The sequence below is a fragment of the Diospyros lotus genome, chromosome 2 (assembly GCF_014633365.1).
Source record: "Diospyros lotus cultivar Yz01 chromosome 2, ASM1463336v1, whole genome shotgun sequence".
In the NCBI taxonomy this organism is placed as follows: Eukaryota; Viridiplantae; Streptophyta; class Magnoliopsida; order Ericales; family Ebenaceae; genus Diospyros; species Diospyros lotus.
In genome coordinates, this window is record NC_068339.1 from 13232506 (window position 1) to 13254858 (window position 22353).

The 22353-nt window shown below is 33.8% G+C and overlaps 3 protein-coding genes across 4 annotated transcripts; 2 read left to right on the plus strand and 1 right to left on the minus strand.

The window, feature by feature from the left end:
- Positions 1-401: 401 nt before the first annotated feature.
- On the plus strand, positions 402-5252 carry LOC127795007 (probable protein phosphatase 2C 27). The gene is made up of 4 exons (XM_052326401.1): positions 402-754; positions 2298-2498; positions 2933-3144; positions 3438-5252. The coding sequence occupies exons 1-4, from the start codon at positions 575-577 to the stop codon at positions 3997-3999; spliced, it is 1155 nt and encodes a 384-aa protein (XP_052182361.1). The 5' UTR covers positions 402-574; the 3' UTR covers positions 4000-5252.
- Positions 5253-7042: 1790 nt separating this feature from the next.
- LOC127793909 (uncharacterized) lies at positions 7043-9467 on the minus strand. 2 transcript variants are annotated; one of them, XM_052324689.1, is made up of 3 exons: positions 8942-9467; positions 8695-8822; positions 7043-7394 (listed from the first exon to the last, which is right to left on the minus strand). In XM_052324689.1, exons 1-3 carry the CDS (start codon positions 9107-9109, stop codon positions 7298-7300), a joined length of 393 nt encoding a protein of 130 aa, XP_052180649.1. In that variant the 5' UTR covers positions 9110-9467; the 3' UTR covers positions 7043-7297. The 2 variants fall into 2 exon arrangements, with proteins under 2 accessions (XP_052180649.1, XP_052180648.1); XM_052324688.1 differs by having other exon boundaries at positions 8695-8825; positions 8942-9466.
- Positions 9468-14746: 5279 nt separating this feature from the next.
- LOC127794647 (uncharacterized) lies at positions 14747-18751 on the plus strand. Its single transcript, XM_052325897.1, has 2 exons — positions 14747-14771; positions 18195-18751. The coding sequence occupies exons 1-2, from the start codon at positions 14747-14749 to the stop codon at positions 18560-18562; spliced, it is 393 nt and encodes a 130-aa protein (XP_052181857.1). The 3' UTR covers positions 18563-18751.
- The last annotated feature ends 3602 nt before the right edge of the window (positions 18752-22353 follow it).

Consider the following 22353-nt stretch of genomic DNA (forward strand, 5'->3'; position numbering starts at 1 on the left):
TTATCCATTACTGAAGAAAATTTTATACTATGAAATTATTATCTTCTATCAACCCAACATTTGTCACGCTGAAGAATTTATCCATCTGATTCTCTATTGAGATTGTTCACTTAATTTTTTAAAAATATATATATGTATATATTAATGTAACCCCCATGGTATCATAATAATATAGAATTATATATAAAATATAAATATAATATATATCATTTAATAAAGATAAACTTAATCTGGAATTTATAATTTATCAAATATTTAAGATTTATCAGACGAATACGATCGATATTAGAGTTAGTTAATTAGATTAAAAGGTCGTGGTGTTAGTGATTCCATATAATAATAGGTGGGGGTGGGCTCTTGTGGAATTATTATTATTATATTCTCAAACATATTTGCTCATTCAAACCGACATTTGCCGAGGAAAATATCATCCATCAGTCGAAGAGTAGTAGTTGCCTTGGCCACGCTTTCTGCTTTCACAGAAAAATCTGGAACTCACCGACTCTCTCTCTCTCTCTCTCTCTCTCTCTCTCTCAAGTTGCTTAGATACTGAAACCAAGGCCATCATCAGAAGATGTGTCTGCTAGATGAAGTTGGGCAAGTTACAGAGACAATGGAGAATCTGGGTCTCTCTGAACAAGGTGAGAATCACGAGACCTGGCCGTTGAATAATTCTGAATGCTTACAGCCCCGGAGGGAGAATGCCGAAAAGGGAAGTTCCAGTGATCGGATTAGCCTCTGTAATTCGCTTCATGTAAGTGTTAAATTCTTTGATTTCTCTACTCTTTCTGTTTTCATCTCATCTCTGTTAGGTTCAGTATGTTTCAATTTGTTTGTGATTGATGCCTTCTGAGATCATTAGGCTCCAAGTTCTGGGTTATTTGAAATTGATTTGGTTTAGTAGTTACAGTGTTGCTCAAATTGTTCAATTTCTGAATAATACGTCTTTCTCATTGAATAATAATGCTGTAAAACTGGGGGACTGGTTAGTTGAGGAAAATGTTTTCCATCAAATCTCTAGTTTCTATTTTTCATAGATAATTTGAAAAAATGTGTTAAAAAGTTAGAAATACATAAAACTATTTTTTAATCTAGAAAAATGAAACAATGTTCAAGGGAGAGCTTTTTCTTTTGTCTAACTTATGTTAGAGAAGGAAATTTAGATGATTTAGGAAACATTTTGTGGAGAACAGCATTTTCCAGATCTCCAAATCAGTAAGGAAACTTTAAAAAAATTAGAAGATCCTTTTTCCACGTTTTACTTAAAAAATGTCTGTATTTGAACATGTTCTCTAATTTTCCAGTTTTTGTGGAGTAATTTCCCAGAAAATTGAGGCTGTTTTTCACAAATGAATATCCCCTAGGTCCTTTTGCTCCTTATCATTCTTGCTTTTTCCTTACTGTGCAATGCCTTTCTCAGGTCTGACAGTTTTAATGATTTATAATGCTTTAACAGAGATTATGTAAATCTGCCCCTATTTATTTTCAGAAATCTAGTGCTCGGTGAACATCTGTGTGGTGATTGTGTATAAAAATATCGTACTCTTTTTCCTTTTAACGGTTCCTCTTGTTTTTGTAGGATTTTATTTTAGGTGAATTCTGACACCAATGAGATGAGGTGAATGATTGATGCTTTTAGTTTCATTCTGAGAATTGTCTTTTACATTCTACTCAATTATTTGGATCTTATTAATATTGTTGCCTGCTTGATATTTTTCAGTTTAACCTTTTGTCGGTGAATTTATGTTATAACTTCTTAAATCACCACCCAATTTGAAGGAGCAGATGTCAAAATCTGAAGACATTAAAATGTATGGCTTGATTGAAAGAATGCCCTGTGTGCACATTGTTTTGCTGTGAGACTCACTTTCTTCTTGTTTTGGTATATGGTTTTCATTTACTAAAAAGCCTGTTTCATTGCACAATAATGAAGGTTGCCAAAATGAGCATGAGATGCTTGATGGTGAATGGTGAACCTAAAAACTGAAATAACAATCGGTATGCAATATGTATTGAAGATGTCTGCATTTATATCTTCAGCATGATTTTAGCCCTCCCCCCAAAAAAAGTAAAAAGAAAAGGGAAAAAATGAAAGAGGGGAAGAAAAGAGAGGGAAAGTGAGATTCTTTATTCATGATAAGATTATCCTCGTCTTCTTTTAGATTTTATAGTCCTAAAGGATTGATTTTACACTGTCTGAACAAAATGTGATTCTTCATATGTGATGGGTAAAGTTGATCTGTGAGGAGAATTTTAATCTTCATTGGAGGATTTCTTAGTTACTATTTGTTTTTCAGCTGGAAAGCATTTGTGAAAATTCAGCTGTTGCGGATGGAAGCCAACATCTGTTAAATAACTTCATCCCTGCTCTCCGATCAGGAGAATGGTCTGACATTGGAGCCCGTCCTAATATGGAAGATACTTGCATTCGCATCACAGACCTGGCTAAGAATTACGGTTACAGTTTAATCAGTGAGGATGCTATCTCCTTCTATGGTGTAAGTATTGTAGGTTACCATTACATGTTATATGTCATCACAATTTCCACAAATATTTAATGCTGAGGATAATTTCATGAATTGTTTAACACCATCCCTGGTTGGGATTTATGAAGAGCAAAGACATCGATGGATATAGCATATCTTGTTCCAAAAATTACATTTTTTCATATTCCCTATGTCCCTTTTTCCTCCCACTCTGTCAAGATATTTGACTAGCCGTTGAAGTGAATCTCATGGATTAGCCACTACTTCACTAATTGAATCCTTGTGATCTAAAATATATATAACAAATGTGTCACAAGTGGAAGAGAGGAGTATTATTTGGAGCTCCTCATAATAAAGTTTTATTACTAAAAAATGTGTTATAGAGATACAATGTTTGACATGTCATGCTGTTGGTCAACTAAAATTGCTGTTGGATTTGATGATAGGTGTTCGATGGGCATGGAGGAAAGGGTGCTGCCCAGTTTGTGCGTGATCACTTACCAAGGGTGATTGTTGAGGATGCTGATTTCCCTTTAGAACTTGAGAAAGTGGTCGCAAGGTCATTCATGCAGACTGACGCTGCCTTTGCAAAGTCATGCTTTACTGAGTCCAACCTCTCTTCTGGCACTACAGCACTCGCTGCAATGATTTTTGGGAGGTGCAACTTACTTCCGTTCTTCTATTTATGTTTGGCTATTCATTTCTCTTTCCTGCCCATGTTGAATGAGTTAACTCATTCCTTTGCATTGATGTGCAAATATAGGCTATAATACTGGAATGGGAAGAATTTATAGCAACCAGTTAAAGGACTAATCTCAACTGAAGTCTAAAGGAAATTATTTGCATCACCATTTAAATGACTAATGTCAACTGAAGTCTAAGGGAATTTCTGTCTGAAACATGTGTGGTGCATGGCATTCACTAAATTGTGTTATAAATCCATTTGAACAGATCTTTACTCGTAGCAAATGCTGGAGATTGTCGGGCAGTACTTTCTCGACATGGGATTGCTATAGAGATGTCAAATGATCACAAGCCGTGCTGCGCTAGTGAAAGGACTAGGATTGAGTCGCTGGGGGGATTCATTGATGATGGATATTTGAATGGTGAGTTAGGTGTTACCCGGGCTCTTGGCAATTGGCATATTAGTGGATTGAAGGAAATTAGTGGGAGGGGTGGCCCCTTGAGTGCCGAGCCAGAACTTAATTTAGTGACATTAACAAAGCAAGATGAGTTTCTGATAATAGGTAGCGATGGGATATGGGATGTGTTCAGAAGCCAAAATGCAGTAGATTTTGCCAGGAGGAAACTGCGAGAGCACAATGATGTAAAACTCTGCTGCAAGCAAATAGTAGAGGAAGCAGTGAAGCGAGGAGCGATAGATAATCTCACTGTTGTGATGGTTTGTTTTCATCCAGAGCCACCTCCACAGTTGATGGCACAAAGGCCAAGAGTCAGAAGGACCTTTTCTGCCGAGAGGCTTCAAAAACCGAGGTTTCTACTGGAAGGATAGTGGTTTTACTTATTCACTCATCTTTTAGTCTTCAACTGGCAGTTGAAGCAAAGACTGGTCAATAATAGCACCTTAGCATGTGATATTGTGCCAATTGGCTCTTTTCAGAGGTCCTGTTGTACATACTCATTTGGGAGAACTTTTTACTTACTTCTGTATCATCCGCACTTGGTTGTCAATTGCAGAAACAACAATTTCTTTTCAAAATCTGTGTTTATAGAGCTATTCAGATAATGACATAAGCTAGGTTCTTCATCGATCTTTTTTATTTCTACTTTATGATCAACAGATGCTTGTTAGCATGACTATAATAAATGTTTTACATCCCAGACGGTTGTTGGAAAAGCAGGAATGTTGGATAGCCGACAAACTAAAGCTCAAAGCTGCCATTCAAAATGAGCAGTGAGGTGCTGTGTGATGGCTAGGAACCATATCCTTAACAGTAATCTCTTTTCTTGTGTGCATTATTACCTCTATCCAGCTTATTAGTTTCACTTTCAACTCGGGAGTCGTAATCTGGATTCCTAGATTTTTCATGCTAGTTTGGAGCCCGAGTGCAGATTCACTGTTAAACAGTGCAGGAGTAGCAAGGAGCATTCAGTTCACTTGCCCCTGCATGGTTGCTGGTTGCATAGGTCTAGGAGTACGAGGGATACGAACAATAGAAGCAAATCAGCAAAAATAAGTTCAGCTTCAGGTATACATAGAAGACGACTTAAAAGTAGGTACAAGAACAAAACACAGTCACAGTCTTGTTGCTTTGATTTATTACAATCTCTCATTTCACACACTACACACAGAGCGCATAAGTGAAGGCTTTCCCTCCTGCTTCCCATAAACATGATGTGAACTTCAGAAATGGAGCGGCAGATGGGAACCCGACCAAACGACGAGTAGCATTAGTTAATAGCAGGGAAAGGTAAGCAAAAGCTGGGTAGCTATAGACATAAATGTACACAGTACTTATTCATAATCATAGCTTGCTAGCACATTTATACGATATGATGACCATGGCATAGGGAGGGATCAAGGGTGGTGGTGGTGGTGGTGCGGCGGACGTGGACCGTGCGGTTCTTGAGGGCCAGGAGGTCCTGGAGGGCCTGGAGGTCCGGGATGGGGAGGGCCGTGATGAGGAGGCGGTGGTTCGTGGTGGGGAGGACCGGGAGCCGGGTGGTGGGGAGGACCAGGGGGCGGAGGCTGGTGGGGAGGACCGGGGGGCGGAGGGCGATCCATCTGTTCTTTGCTTGGTCTTCTTGTTGTTTGATGGCAAGAAAGCCAAGCCATATCTTGTGAATTTATAGAGAGCGTGTGGACGGGAGGAAGCAGAGCCATGGCTTGAAGTTACCTTTCCAAACTGCCGGTCAAACACATATGCCATGTGTTGCGTTGTTGTAGGTAGTTTTTTACCTAATGTTCAAAAGAACTATCAGGATGAAATTGGGATGGGTCCTACCCAATGTCACTGCCGGATCGAGGAGGAGCCCACTCCACTCTGACTGATTGTTTTGGATTTGGATTTGCTTGAATGGAAAAATGTTCACTACTTTTACTTAAAATTATCACGAGAACGATGCGTGTTGGGAAAGGATAACATGACATGGTGGAGTCAAAGATGTACGAATTGTGAGTTAATCAGTTTAGATTACTGTCAAAGATGTGAGTTGTTGGTTAAATATTTAAGTAAAGTTTACTCTTCCTTGGTGTGATCAGTGATGTATTTTTTAAGAAAAAATTATGGAATTTATATCTATGCGTCTTTACCATAAAAATAGTATTTCTTGCATTAGTTATACTTTGATTGTATTAATTAATACCATAATGATAATTTTGAAATATAAATCACATCACTAAGCTATTTATCTGTTATGATGAAATTTAAGAGCACCCCATTTTTCATTTATCTGTTGAATAATTACATGTAAACTAGAATGTGTCCGTAATCGGTTAGGTAATTATTATTTGGGACCAAATGTGAAATTCTTTACTTTAAGGATTTCTCGCAGCTCAGTCCAAGATTTTTGCAAGAGAGGTAAATTACGGAATTCAGTAATGAGATTCGAACACAGGACCTGTGACTGGTTATATAACAACTAAAATTTAAGGCTCTTTGAGATTAACACACATGTACGATCTTAACTGCTGGGCTATGTCCAAGGGACAGTTAGGTAATCATTATTCATCCATTGGAAGGAGGATAGAGCCTATTCAACTCATATATAATATCACTCATATATAATATCGCAAGGGAAAATGGCTATTCTAATTTGTTTTTTTATTAAGAGACCCACAAGAATGAATGATGTGCATATCTGAAAATTGTAAACTACTACTTAATTCAATTTCATTATTTATTATAAACTGATGAAATATGTTATAAAATAGTGAAATTTTAAAACGGGAACATTACAATGATTCTTTTGTATATTGACTACTTATAATAAAGTATAAAATTCAAAATTATCATGTAACTGTGATGCAAAATTTCTAAGTTTTTGAAGTAACATTTTACCATTGCATACCCCTCGTTGTCAACAAAACCATTTTTTTTTTTCACTCTCTAAATAAAAAGGTAGGTAAGATACTGTCTCCAGATTATCTCAATGAGAAACTCAGGAAAAAAAAAACTGTATTTTGAGAATTCAAAAAGAGAGAAAATACTGATTTTTCACTCGGAGGACATAATTTCACTGCATTTATCTCAAGAGGTAAAGAGTCATGAACCAAACACGTATATATAATGGCAAAAACCCCCATTCTTGCCAAGGCTGTATGTCCTTTTTTCAGCCCATCCAAGTCCCGCCCACTTCCCAGGTTCTAAGCATGGAGCACGAAAATCCCTGTATTCGTAAAAATGACACTCAAATACTAAATTTTTTAAATTACAAGTGATACTCGTAAAAATGACTTAAAACCAATTCTGTGATCAACTGCCTTACACCTCGCAGTAAGGTTCCGGTAATTTGCTGCTATTGATTCAAATAGTCTCATTTGTTAGGTCAAGCTATCCATGTGTAAGGTATATTCCAATCAAGTCTTTTGTGGATTGTTTAAACTTGTGACTTAAATGTAGCATTAAAGATTTATTAAAACAATACTGTTTTAATAAATCTGTTAACATGAGTTTCAACTTTCAAGCTAACAGAATAACCGTGTGAAAAGGGGAAAAACACTACATCATTTAACCGCCAATAAAAAAAAACAAGCCGACCCACAGAAATTTCGCCCCAGCAATCTTTTAACAGAAAAAGGGGGAAATAAGAAAATGCACATATAAAACACTTTCTTGCCCACCTCATCATCAACCTCGCCTCCTCTCTCCTCTTCGTTGATCCCAACACCTCCATTTCCAACTCATCCTTGCCATCCTGGTTCTGATTTCTTTTGACTCTGAGCCCCTTAATTCATTCATCACAGATAAAACAAGGGCACAAAATTAGATAGCCCACCAAAACCAACTTACGCTTCAAAAGTAAAGGCTGTATCATGTATGATAATGAAAACCATAAATAGTAAAAAAAAAATTCATAATATATTTTTGTGCAACAATTTCATACAGAATATTGCGATGGTGATGTTCTTATAATTATAAGTTGTTTTGATAGCTTATATCGGACTTTTGCAAAAAAAAAAAAAAAAATCATATAGAATGTTGTAATGGTATTTCTCTAAAGATCATATCAAATTTTTATATAAAAAAGTTACATAGAATGTTTAGCGTTTATAGTTCTGCACTATTTTTATATATTCTTATCCTTTCCTATATAAAAATATTAGGGTAAGATCAACAAATAAACCCTCTTAATTTCTCTAAATTTCCTATTAGTCTACCCAATTTTGATTGTTCTAATTGTATGGCCAAATTTTGAAAACCTACAAAATAGATTCAATGTATATCAAAAAATTTTGCACGTCTCATGTATGTTACAGGACAAAAAACAAAGCTATCCTAGTGATCTCCTTAATTTATAGTAATGGTCCCTCTAAAACAATAGAATTCATATTGCTGACACCAGATAATAAAATTAAAGCTTGAAATTGTTGTTGTATAAAACAAGTCACCAGATAATAAAAACACTACAGATAATAAAATTAAAGCTTGAAATTGTTGTTGTATAAAACAAGTCACCAGATAATAAAAACACTACAGATAATAAAATTAAGTTTTAAGTTGCATGACCAAACATACAATTGTTATACCAGGCACTTGAGGCTTGTTGCATTCTTTCAAAACTCTCTTTGAAAATCAAATGCTTATAACTAAACATCTCACAACCCATCTCATTCTTATTTAAGCACTTTTCTCTCTCTCTCTCTCTTTGGATAAATTTATACCCATTTACTTGACCACACTGATCCCCTATTTCCCAATCTCATCTCCACCCTTCCATTCTCTTTAAATTTATTACTTTAAATAAAGAAACTAAAGTTTTGCTTATCATTTTTTTTCTAACAAGTGAAAACACAATTTAATTTACGTGCTGCAAATATAGAGAATTAATATTATTATTATGTGTACATAATCTGTTCAAGCACTAATTTAAGTGTAAAATGATAAATTCAATTTGACTTGAGTTGCAATTTTATCATAATTTGATACTGATTGGACTAATTGCATACAGTTTTCAAAAATGATACATCTAAAATTAATAGGACAAGATAGAAATTAAGTTTAATTTAGCCCTACATATCAATTACCTTTTGGTTACTAGTTTCCTCGCAGCTCTGAGCCTCCCGTCTAACCTCTCTTTGGCTTCTCTAGCCGCGCCTCCAAGCTTCCCATCCTCACAGTCATCTGTATTTGCTTGGTTCTTCACGCTGCTTCGCTGCTTTTACATTCATGGAACATTGGAAACTTCAGATCCAAACAACACAAACTACAAAACAAAAAGCGATTCCATTCATTCTATTATCTTCCAATTTCCTAGCACATCTGTATCATTACCAGCGAAAACGATTCGCCAAGAACCGATTCATGGCTGCTCACGTACAAACAGAAAGAAGAACGCCTCGAGGAGCCAAGCGCCGGCGAGCTCGACAGATCCGAGCATTCTCCGCTCGGGTGGAACCGCCGCCTCCGCGCACATTCAACGCCGGGAAGCATTCCAGCCATCGATAATCTCTAGGTCTACCTATTTACACGAAATGCAGATCGTCTATGCTTGAATAATTACCTGATCTGGTCCTCGCAATCTCTCTCTTTCTCTGTCCTTCAAGGTTGCTAAACCCTAAGCAATGAGAAAAGGAACCATCAAAACTCGAACTACAGGGATGATTGGATCCAGAAGAAAGCTTCGATTAGCGATGGATCTGGCTCTCTCTGAAGATTTAGGTTATCGGTAGACTTGAAGAAAGAATGGGGGAAATTGCGTCGGAGGGAGGGAGAAGCTTCGCGGCAGCTCACCAAACGGCGTCGTATAGCCCGCGTTCGGACGAGTCTCATCACGTGAAACAAACAAATATTCTCTGGAATGGCCTTGTTTTCGTCCATGTAATCTAATGCGATCCTGATTTATAGCCACTCAAAAATTAAAATTGAAATTTGGGATTATTTTCCTTACTCAATACATCAACCTTTCCTTTAATTTTAACCAAAAAAATAAATTCTAGACAAATCTCTTATTTAAAATCGAATATCAAAGTCGTGATCTATTAATATTAACTCTCGCATATCACTTGTTCGCCACTTAATTTATGTCATGAGGGCAAAAATAAAATTATAACTTAAACTTAGGTTTTATTGTTTGGTTGCACTCTCATCATAATATTTAAACTTATTTTTAAATTTAAATAAATATAATTTCAAATCACGTTATTTGAATTTGGGAACATATCATTTAGAATTTCATTATTCAACCTAACATATATTTTTCATAAAATTTACTTATATGATATTAATAATTCTTATATTTTCAAATGACACGAACCTCCTTTATTAGATTAATAGAGTATAAAAATTAACCAATATATCTTTGTATTTAAATTATTTTTTTCTCTTCTCTCCACTTCTCCCAATCTCTCCTTTTATTATCTCCAACAAACATTATTGCTAATCCAACTACAACTAAATTGTCGGGGCTTGTCAGTATTATGATTATTGATCGAAAATAATTTACAATTAAACTATCAATCATATAAATGAATACATAATTTAATGTAAAAAACCTAAATCGTGAAAAATTATCGGTAGAAATAATAAAATATCATTATGATGATATTGGTACAATAAAAATGATATTGCCACACTAATTTCAAGGCATTGGGCACCTATTTTTAAACCTAAACTTATATGTAGATGTACACAAAAAATTATATCATGATCAGAAGATAAATAAAAAAGAAGATAAATTTTGATGAAGTTTAAAGAAGATAAATTTTCAATTATAAATATAGTCTCAATCACAGTCAAAGTTGACGTTCCAATCACAAGCAAATTTAAAATCTTGATTATGGTCAAATTAAAAGTCATAATCTCATATGAATTTGAATTTTTTTTATCACAATTATTACAATCTCCACATTGACACAAAATTTAAATATAGAATTATCTAATATTCTTTCTTCTAATAAAATCACAAAGAATTAATTTTTCTAATGAATACCAACCAAATTCACACTATAAGAAATACTACCCAAATCCACATAACGATCATTGTAATGGATATCTTCAGACGCACTCAAAATATAAGTAACAAGATTATCCTTAGCATACCTTTGAAGGGGTCTGAAATATCTTCTAAGTCTATCCTTAGTAATATAATATTTTAATAAATCGATGCTTTCTTTTGGGCTTGACTTAATTCAAACGACGATTCAGATGTTTGACTCTTATTAATTTCAAGCTCCACCTAAAAGTCAGAACTTTGTTAACTTGTAAATGAACCACGAAGCATAACAACTTTATCAAAAAGGTCGAATAGACTATTATATCCTGAACTTAGGGTCAATTTTTAATTTTGAGTTTTGACCTTTACTTCAATTTAGTTATTGATCTTTAACTGACAAGCATGTGCCCTAGGTTTACATGGCAACTAATGTGTTCAGTAACGGACATGTTAGAAAAAACGATGTTGTTTTGGGCCTGGTCGTTACTGAGCACGGCAAAACGACATTTTACCGTGTTGTTACACAAGGAAAAATAACGTCGTTTTGCCTGTGTAAAATGATAATGCTTTCTCATGAGCTGTGCGTTCATCACCAATCTATTAAAACCATCTACAATTATCATCATGTCCACTAAACTATCAAACATTCAATACCATTCACATTAATAGCTTTTTCATTTTTACGATAACAAATTACCTTCTAGAATCGACACCTCATCCTTTTAGGATTAGCCTTACTCCATGATATGTAGAACTAAACAAATACATCATACTAACACATAATTCTTTGATGAGAGGTAGACGAGTCCATTGACATTTCACTCATTTCCAAATTTTATGTCATCTTAATTGAGACAAGATAATAAAATTTGATTCAGTTTAATGATTAGTCTTAGGGTTTAACATTGTCAATATTCTTCAATTTATGTACAATAAAGTATGCAGAGAACATTATTAAATATTACCAATTCATATGCTATAAAGTATGTAAAAAAACATTACTAAACATGACTAATTTATACAACAGTTTAATTAATATCGACTGTGTCCATATTACACTATTTGTAACCATCACGTCGTCGAGGGTCAGTTCCGTATTAGTTGTTGTGCGTCAATTCCTACAGCATCGGTGTGGGTCCCTTCCATCACTGTGTTGTGGTCACCATTGCTTCCTTATCGTGCGACACATTTCGTCTCCATCGAGTGTGTCACCGTCGTCATTTGTCGACTCTGTTAGCAATGATGTCAATTGCTTCCTCAGTCATCACTGTTAGTGTTACTTCCTCGTCGTCAGCTTTTTCCCATGCATCACCATCACCTTCATTGTCAGCTTCATCCTTTTCCTCTTTTGAAACCCTAAGTCACGAAGTGGGGTGTTTTATGTATAGGAAAGACAATGCCCTTTTTTTCCTTATGTAACAGCACGACAAAACGATGTCGTTTTTCCATGCTCATTGATGATCAGGCCCACAAACGATGTCATTTTTTCTTATGTATCCGTTATTGGCCACATCAGCCACCACATAAATTGGGGCACACGCTTACTTGATCAAGAATAAAATTGAAATAAAAGTTAAAGTTCGATGACCAAATTGAAGCAAATGCCAAAATTGAATAAAATTAAAAATTGACCCTAAGTTCAGGATACAATAATCTATTAGGCTTATCAAAAATAACATATCTGCTAATTACAATTTTAGATGTTTTTAGATTCCACAACTTATAATCCTTAACACTAGATTTATAACCAAAGAATAAACACCATTTAAACATTGGTTTTAATTTTCATCATTAACGTGAACAAATACATGACATCTAAAATTTCCAAATCAGAATAATTTGCAGGAATACCAAACTATGCCTCTTTTGGAGTTTTCTTATTAATAGCAAATGAAGGAGACCGATTAACCATTAAACATGTCATGTTTGCAATCTTGGCTCAAAATAACTTAGATAAATTGAAATTAGATATCATATACTGTATCTTTTCCATCAAGGTTCTGTTTATTTGCTCAGCTACCCAATTTTGATGTGGCGTACCTGAAACTGTTAAATGTCTTACAATTCATTCTTTTCTACAGAAATCATTAAGTTCACGTGAACAAAATTTTAGACCATTATTAGCATGGAAACGTTTAATCTGTCTTTCGATTTGTTTTTCTATCATAATTTTTCATTATTTGAAAGTAGCAAAAATATTAATCTTTTATTTCAAAAAGAATACCCAAACTTTACTTGAAATATCATTGATGAAAGTTAATATATATCTGACACCACCTTTAAATGGTACTTTGATATGACCCTAGATATTAGAATGGATATAGTCCAGTATCCCTTTCGTATTGTGAATGCCTTTATTAAATCTGACTCATTTTTACTTACTAAACACGCGATGTTCACAAAACTCCAATTTTTCAGTAGTCTATCCTTCAAGAAATCATCTTTTTCTCCATTCAGTCATACCTATTTCACTCATATGTCCAAGACACATATGCTACAACTGAGTGATATCGGTATTATATAAAGAAGAAGTAGAAACAACATCACTTGTAATAGTAGAGTCTTGTAGAATATATAATTTATCATACTACTTTTTACCTTTCATCACAAGAACATTTTTACTAACCTTAATAAGTTCACATTCACTAATGAACTTGTATTTGTTTAAATAAAAAATACCCATTAAAATAAGATTTTTTTAAAGATCATGAACATGTCTGACATTAGTTGAGGTTCTAACACCACCATCAAATATCTTGATTTTAACTGTTTTAATACTAGCAATTTTACAAGAATAATTACTTCTCATCAACACATCACTAGTAGTCAAAGTTTTATATGTCAAAAACCAATCCTCCCTATTAAGAGAGATATTAAATGTGCATGCTGTGTCAAGGATCCAATTTTCACTAGATTTGGTAATTTCATTTGTTACCACCATATATAAGTTTCGTATCACTACTGTTATCTTTAACAACATTAGTTTTACTTGAAGTATCTGGTTGTTTCCCTTTCTGATCAAATTTTTGTCTCTTAAGTTTGTTTTGTAGTTTATAATACTATTTCTTGATGTGTCTATTTTTCTTACAATAATTACATATTTTTTCTTTGTTTCTAGACTTGGATGTATTATTTTCTTTTATTACTAGAATTTCTATCACGTGTTATCTCTCTAATCAACAGACCCTTATTGATTTTTAGAATTTCTCAATAATTACTTATCAATTTTCTCTTTTGAGAACAACGTATCATAAACTTTATATTGGGTGAGAGTGTCACAACTAGAGAGTATGGTGTCTCTAAAAGTTGAATACGAGATCGGTAGAGAACATAATAAAATTAAACCCAAATCCTCATTATCATATTTAATCTTCATGCTTTCCAAATCAAAAATAAGGAAATCCAAATAAAAAATAATTTCCTTAAAAGCTGTTAAATGGCTTTCAATCGACGTATCTTTTGTCATTCGATGAGAACATATCCTCTATCTGAGATGCTACTTACTGGTTAAGTTTTTTGTCATACACAACTGTTTCAGTTTCAATCATAGAGAAACAATAGCTTTTTCTTTCAAAATATCTTGTAAAATTTGATTCGATAAATATAGATGTATATGAGATAAAACATTACTATCCTTATGCTATTTTTCTTCAGTACTCCATCATTTTGACATTTTATCAAATCCCAAAAGTGCATCATCTAAATTCATCTGTGTCAAAATTAAATGCATCTTAACCTGTCATAGCAAAAAATTAATATTTCGGTTCAATAATGGAATATCACATTTTAAAATAACCATTACGAAGATCAAATAACCCCAGATAATATGAAACGATCGATAAATAAAATTCAAATAGAAAATAGACTAGGATTGCGGATTTGGATAATAAATTTGGGCAAAAAAATAGATATGTACTTGTTAGATTTGGTCTAACAAATCTGGCTTACTAGATTCGAAACGAGTCAAATTTGGGGGGTTGGGTCGAACTAGATTTGGGCAATATCTGGGTCTTGGCCAAGGTAGTGGCCGTCGAACATAGAGGAACTCAATAGTGACGGCGAAACTTCAGGTAATCGAATGTGAGGTGATGGAAAAAAGATGACTGGCAAAGACGATAGTGAGGGGGGGTCGAAGGTGGACGATAATGGAGATGGCGGAAGATGCAAAAGGTAATGTCAAAGGCAATGTCGTCAATGACAGTCAATGGTTAGCCAAACGAGGAGCAGAGGCGACTGACGGAGATGTAGTGATTAGCGGTCGTTTGAAGATGAGATGGATGGAGAAGACATGTCGACTAGATGAGGCATGACAATCTGAAGATCGCCTAGTTAGATGGATAAATGGCGAAGGCAAAAAATGGGTTTTCAGTGGTCGTCAACGACGTTGTTTGTGGGGTTGAAGGTTGTCAATGATGGCAAAACAAAGGGGGCCGTCAACGACAGTAACAAAGGCAGGGATGGCGGCTGCATCAATAAGAAAGCCCTGGTTGAAAGGATAATGAAGATTTGCAGATCCAACGAATGAAATCTGTCAAAAGCTGATTGTTTGATCCAACAATTCTGATATTAATTTATTATGATTTTGGATAAAAAAAATCACAATAAAACCATTAACCACACAAATGAACATAGAATTTAATATGAAAAACCTAAATCGAGAAAAACTAAGGGAGAAAGAACAAAATATCACTATATATGATGATATTTGTACAATAAAAGTGATATCGACACAGTAATTCCAGAACATTAAACATCTAGTTATAAATCTAAACTTATTTGTAGATGTATATATGAAATTATGTTCTGATTAGAATATGATCTAAGAAGAAGATAAATTCTGATGAGGCTCGAAGAAGATAAACTTTTAATTGTAGATGTAGTCCCAATTATAGTCAAATTTGAAATTTTAATCATGCTCAAATTAAGAGTCTATCTCAGATGAATTTAAATTTTGGATCACAATTATCACAGTTAGAATGTCCATTGCCTTTTTTCTCTCATTTTTCTTTTTCTACTTTTTTTCTTCTTTCCCTATCTCATTCTTATTCATGAAAGCAATTTGGAACTAAACCTTTTCGACGATTGCCCTTTCTCAACAGGGTTACAACACAACAAAGAAAGGAGGACGATGGTAATGATTATGTACAAGCTGGTATCCCCTCCCATCCATTTCCTCTAATTCAAATCTTTCTTTTTCTTTTTTATTATCACGTTTTCCAAATTAAAACCCAAGGTTGGGTTTCCATCAAACCTAGTCATTTAGTTTTTCAATTGAATAATTTCTAATTGTGGGTTTCTCTTTCTATTCGATTTTGAGGGATTTTAGTCATACGGATTCTAGATCGAGGAAGGGGAGAGCAAATGTTTGGTTTATCTAAACTAACCGAACCAAACCGAACAAACTTGTTGGTTTGGTTCGGTTAATTTTTTTTCAAAATTTTAGTTTTTTATTTTGGATGTTTTGATTGGAAGAATCGAACTAATCGAACCAATTGAACTTTAAACCGATGTTCTTTTGATGTTTATAAAATAATGTTGTTTTCTTCAGTTTTGTATGTGTTATCCAGAATAATATTCAAGAGGGGGGTGAATTGGGTTTTTAAAAATTAATTAATAATTTTTAACTCTTTTAAAAACTTTTAAATTTGTAATTTTAATATGTGGTGATTACAGTAAGATTAATAATAATAAAATCACACAACCACAAGGAACAAGAGAAATTTATAGAGGTTCAGCTCTAAAGAGCCTAATCATCTCTCTCAAGACTTAACTTGAGGTTCCATTAGGGAGAATCAACACTAACTTTTAATTGGAGTTAGAACCAACATACAATCATTTGCCTAAGTAATAACCACTAGCATATTACTAGCAAATATAATCTCTTCACACAACAAGGGAGTAAAATAATCCCCTCACACAATAAGTAAGTAAAATAATTTCCTCACATAACAAGTGAGTAAAAATAACAAATTTACAACCAGAGACAATTATAAACAAGTTATTAACGGTTGAAAATTCTATCAGCTGACACACTTTCAGCATTTCGAACCTTCTCACTCTTGGTTGAATGCTCTATCAAGTTTATTCTCTATTTTGAGCCTCCATACTTACCCTATATATATACATCTTTCAAACACACTAGCCATTAAAGAAAAGATTAGTATGAATTTTAAAATTCCAAAAATGTTTAAACTTTGTCAAATAATAAGAAAACATGTCTAAAAATAATTCTCCTTTAATTCAAGATTTAAAAATTTAAATATAAATTTTTGAGACATAAATGATTAAAACAAGAAAGCATGTCTAAAACCAATTGTTTTTTAATTAAAAATAAATTTATTTTTTGCATGAATAAGAAAAAATATGTCTCAAAATAATTTTTCTTTAATTCAAAATAAATTTACTTTATACATGAGTAAGAAATGCATTTATCAAGATATGAAAATTTAAATTTCAACTTTTGAGACATAAATGATTAAAACAAGGAAACATGTCTAAAGACAATTTACCTTTAATTCAAAATAAATTTATTTTTTGTACCAACTTTCAATTCAAAATAAATTTACATTTTACATAAATAAAAATACATTAATATCATAAAAATATTTTTATTTTCATCAAAATCATATTTATTTACCTTTAAGCTTAACAATATATTTTCTATCGGTTACTTTGCTACTCTTCTTTCTTTTTGCATTTATTTAGTTTAATCAGTTCAGTTCATATAATTTGGGTTATATTTTTTTGATTATCGACTAGTTTAAATTTTTTGGTTAATTGATTGATTCAATTCAATTTAATTGGTTAATGAATTTTGATCAATTTATTGATAAAATCAACTATTTACAAACTCCTATATCGAGGTTTAGTTTGAAAGGAATTGAAGATGAACACCTGGACGAGAAAACCAAAAGTGACCAATTAGGAGAAACCTTGTCTTTATTATCTTTGTTTTTATTATTTTTTTTAGAGAACTTATTGCGTTGGTTGTCGGTGGGCAATGGTTGGCCATACGGCTCATACTCAAACATTTTTTTTTTTTTTGTATAATTATAGTGTAGAGAAAGAATAAATTTATTTTAAAAATTTAAAAAAATTAGTATTATGTAATATATAAAATCAAGAGAGGTTTGTGTCACTTTTAAAAATATAAAAATAATTAATACAATTTAAATAATATAATTCAATTGTTCTTATTTACAAGTATTCCAAAGCCTAAATAAAGGATAGTTGTCTTGAGTTATTGTATATTTTAATAATTTATTAATGGTGGATGTTTTTATTTATCATTATTTTGCATGTATAACTTCCATTTAATTTTCTTTTGATAACATCATTCAGAATTTCTTTGTTATATTTGTGAACGAGAATGTTTTATCTGCTCAACAAATTTAAAAAAGACTCATTATAGTCTCTTATCCATGTGGCATCCAAGATCTTAAATTGTTGTATATTTTAATAATTTTTTTTAAAATTTAAACAATGAATAAATAAGTTACAGTAAGGGAGGCTGACTTCTTGTCTTAACTTCATGATTCAATATGATGCTGTTATAAAATAATTTTCAAAAAAGAAAAAGAATTAATGTGGAAGGGAAGCACAGCGCTTGGATTTCCCTTAAAGACAAGCTCCGGCGTGCCGTATGCTTCTCCTGCTGCTTCCGCCGTCCAGCGCTGGACTCGCCGTCGTCCGACGACCGGCCTAGCCTTCCACGAGCGTCGTCCATGTGGCCGATGTCGCGATCGCACGAGCCGCCCCCGGAGATCAAATACAAGTGCCGCCGTCTGATCAACAAGATCCGACGCCACAGTAATCGCCGCAAGCACTCCCCGTCGGCCGACTTCTGCTACGATCCAATTAGCTACTCTCTGAATTTCGACGATGACGCTCTTCTCCGGAACCTCTCTACTAGTGCGGCCATGTCGCCGTCGCCGTCACCGCCGAAGGCTGTGCCAGAGTAGGATAAGCTCTTGAAGCCTGCTGTACAGGCGCCAGAAGTCACGTGCGCTTAGGAATTGATATCTTTTCTTGCTGAGAGAGGTCTGTGAAACGTAAGTCGGTTTGATAATTGCTATAGCAGTAGGCGTGTTTGAGAGTTTGGAGATTCTGTAATACCGAACGTGAAGTTTCATTGAGAGATTTTTCCCGTCCATCCAGTCATGGCAATGTCTTCTCTCTCCGATTAATCCTCTCTCCCATCGTTTTTCCGTTGGTTGGCTTGGCTGGAAGGTTAGGAGGAATGTTATTAGTGTCCGAGATAGCATTAACTAGAGCATGAGCTTTAACTTCTCGTCGTATGAATACTCCAGTCAAATTTAATTTAACATTATATATTATTATAGGGATAATGCTACACGAACATAATAATGGTGGATAACTTGGTGAACAATCCAATTTTTCGTGATATTTTGATATCAAAATATTATGATACTTTATATCTAAAATTTTGAATACCTGCCTAATACGTTCTTTATCCTCGCCCCCCCCCCCACTTACTCTCTCTCTCTCTCTCCCCTTCTCCCTTAACCTCTCACCTCTCCAGTCGCAGTCCATCTCCGCCCGCGCCCACCTCCACCTGCACCTCTGTTCGCCTTCGCCTCCGCTCAAGCCCACCTCTGTTCGTCTCCGCCCGAGGCTGCCTCTGCCTCTGTTTGCCTCCGCCTCCTTCCATCTCCCTCCCTCTCTCTTTCTCTTTTCCCCTCTCTTGCCTCATTCTCTCTTTGCTCATACTCGTCAACACATCTGACGCCTCCATCTTCTTTCTCTCTTTGGGCCTCCATCTCCACTGACGCCTCCGCCTCCACCGTTTGCCGCCGACACCTCCATCTCTAGTCTCTCTTTCTTTGGCTCACTAACGCATATACAAATATATAATATATTTATTAAAAATATATTTAAATATAATTTAGGTTAAATATATATATTTTCTAAACAAAAATATAGACTAAATAAGAATAAAAATAAATAATATATTTTGAGTTCAAATATATTTTTAGGTTATTATTGATATATAAGATAATTATAAAATACATAAAATTTTATATTTTGTATAAATGATAAATAAAAAAAATATAATAATATCATCATGGATATAAGAATATATATTTTTTTATTAAAAGTAAATATTATCATACTATAGTTTATAGTTTGATTTATATTTTATAACTTAAAAAATAGAACAAAATTACAAAATAAATTTTTAAAAATAACAAGTCAAATTGTACTCTTTAAATTTTTTTAATTTAAAGAAACATTATGAATTTCACTAAAAAAAAATTCCCAAAATAAAGGAAAAGTCAAATATGTCTATGAGAGTTGCATCAAATAAATTTTTTTTTTTTAGTCCACTATTCTCTACTTGTTCAGAATAATAAGTTTAAATAATTTATAATTTTAATTATATTTTTTCTCTTTATTATTCATACAAAATATAAATTTTTATGTATTTTATGTATAAATAATTATGTATATTTATATGTTATTATTTTATTTATATTGCTTGAAATGAAAGATTAAAAATTATTTGTAAAATTATACAAAATCTTAATATTATATTTTACAAAAGTCAAAAATTATATTTGAAGTTAAAACAAAATATTAGGTTGTTGTTTCATATTTATACAAATAATATAAATAGATAAGAAAATAAATAATATGTAAGTAACATATAATATCATATGTATCACATATTATATATATATATGTTAGTTAACAGAGACCCAGAGAGAGAGAGGCACTGGAACGATAGATGTCGGCGGAGACGACTGTGTTGGTGGCAACGACGGTGAGAAATGAGAAGAGAGAGTGTGAGAGAGAGGGGGGGAAGGAGAAAGAGAAAGAGATGGAGTCGTCGGTAAGGGCGAGGCGGTGCGAGTAGATGCCGGTGATGTGATGGTGGTCTGACTGGCACTGTGGGGGGGGGGGACGACGGTTTCTGGCCGGTGGTGAGAGTGAGGCGGTGCAATCGAAAGAGGGAGGGGCGACAGCGGACCGTGGTAGACTGGATGAGAGGCGACGGCAATGCTCATCGCAGTGGAGGGGCGATGGTGGACACTACAACCTCTAGGGGTGAGTTTGAGAGAGATAGAGTGGGTTTGAGAGATGGTGGGTTTGAGGGAAAGAATGGGTTTGAAAATGGGCAAGTAAAGATGAAAATGAAAGAGAGAGTGAGGTGAGACTTAAAGACAGAGTGAGGGTGAATTTGTCTTTTACACTAAGGGTTAGATATGTAATTTTACTAGAGTTGTTCAACTTTTTGTCCATCATTACGTTCGTGTAGCATTATCCTTATTATAGATAGTACTTGAACATCAATGATTCCCAATTTCATGTGTCAAATTTTGAACCTAAATTTAGGTGAATTAGGACTCTTAGCGTAATAATCAAACAGTTCCTAAATGTTACATACAGTTGGTAATTGCATGTTTGTTCCCTCAAAGAAGGCACTTTTCAGCTGGCCTCATAGAGAGAGGAAAAACAGTCAAAAAGTGAAGCAGTAGGACTAGAGCCTAATCCAATCTAATCTAATCTAATCTAATCTAATCTTTATCTTATCCGAAGTGGTTGGTGGGGGCACTCAATCTGATCTGAATTCCAAAAAGTGTTTCTTTTTGCAACCGCTACCTCTGCAGGAGCAGGACTCTCTGTCCTGATGTGCGGCGACGAACATAACAAATTAAGGAATGTGAAATTTTGATTTTAAGTAAATAGGGATGCTGTTCATAGCTTTAAATAAGCTTTGAGAACTTATCCAAACAAAGGCGATTGGGTTGGAATTGTTTGGTTCTCTTGTCAAAATGAATTAAGTATAAGGATCAGAAATAACAAATTCAATACAATTTAAAATCTCATGCCTTGATCCCTTCAAAAGATATATATATATATATTTTTAATTTTAATTTTATAATTAGAGATGTCTTAATATTTTATGTTTCAAAAAAATTGAGTATTCTATTTTTGTAATAAAGATAATTATTTACTAAAATATAAAAATAAAAAACACACAAAAATATTTTGTACGTGCCTTAGGAGGTTGCATTTGGTTTGAAGTGAGAAAGTATAAGGATTATGTTATATTGATGGTTTCAAGGGAGAAAGTTTTATGTTATTAGATAATTATCAAATTGTGAAAGATTGGTTTGTTTTTTTATTATTATTATTTTAGGAAAAGATTTGGTTTGGTTGTTACTTGTGGCAATTATGGATTGACGAAGGAGAAAAAAGATATCGGAGTGGGTCAGACGGACTCAATCACAAAGCTTTCATTACATGCTTTTATTAATTTGTTCATGGGTTCTTGAGTTCCACTGTGCGCCGCCTGTGGCCCTCTCCCCATATCTTGAACTATAAATTTTCCATCTCCTTGTAGATTGACGTGGGCCAGACCAAATACCAACCCAAACCTCTCGCATTCTTCACCATTGGATACTTAATTCTTGATTCTCACCGTGCCCCTATCACCAATTCTTTTAAATAATAAATTCTCCATTACAAATAAAATAAAATAAAATAAAATAAAGAGAGTATAGATTCACCTCAGTGTGATACCTTAACGGTGATGTTTGGATTAGAACGTTTGAGAGATTGCATCCATCCTTTAGTCTCGTGAATGCCAATGGCTTGGGCTTTATCATCTGTGTTTAGAGGTTCGTTTTGGCATATTGTTTACATGAGATGAGACATACTAAATTTGTTAAATAACATTTAATAAGTCATTTATTTATTAGAATATGCATATGCATACACATGGGGG

Bases quoted from the DNA above. Each gene is read 5' to 3' on its own strand.
- LOC127795007 (XM_052326401.1), top strand. From the start codon at position 575: ATGTGTCTGCTAGATGAAGTTGGGCAAGTTACAGAGACAATGGAGAAT. The intron at 755-2,297 runs GTAAGTGTTAAA...TTTGTTTTTCAG, and splicing joins GCCTCTGTAATTCGCTTCAT to CTGGAAAGCATTTGTGAAAA. The intron at 3,145-3,437 runs GTGCAACTTACT...CCATTTGAACAG, and splicing joins GCTGCAATGATTTTTGGGAG to ATCTTTACTCGTAGCAAATG.
- LOC127793909 (XM_052324688.1), bottom strand. From the start codon at position 9,109: ATGGCTGGAATGCTTCCCGGCGTTGAATGTGCGCGGAGGCGGCGGTTC. The intron at 8,826-8,941 runs GTAATGATACAG...TGAATGTAAAAG, and splicing joins TTGGCGAATCGTTTTCGCTG to CAGCGAAGCAGCGTGAAGAA. The intron at 7,395-8,694 runs GTAATTGATATG...GAATGAATTAAG, and splicing joins AGGAAACTAGTAACCAAAAG to GGGCTCAGAGTCAAAAGAAA.
- LOC127794647 (XM_052325897.1), top strand. From the start codon at position 14,747: ATGGAGATGGCGGAAGATGCAAAAG. The intron at 14,772-18,194 runs GTAATGTCAAAG...TTAATGTGGAAG, and splicing joins GATGGCGGAAGATGCAAAAG to GGAAGCACAGCGCTTGGATT.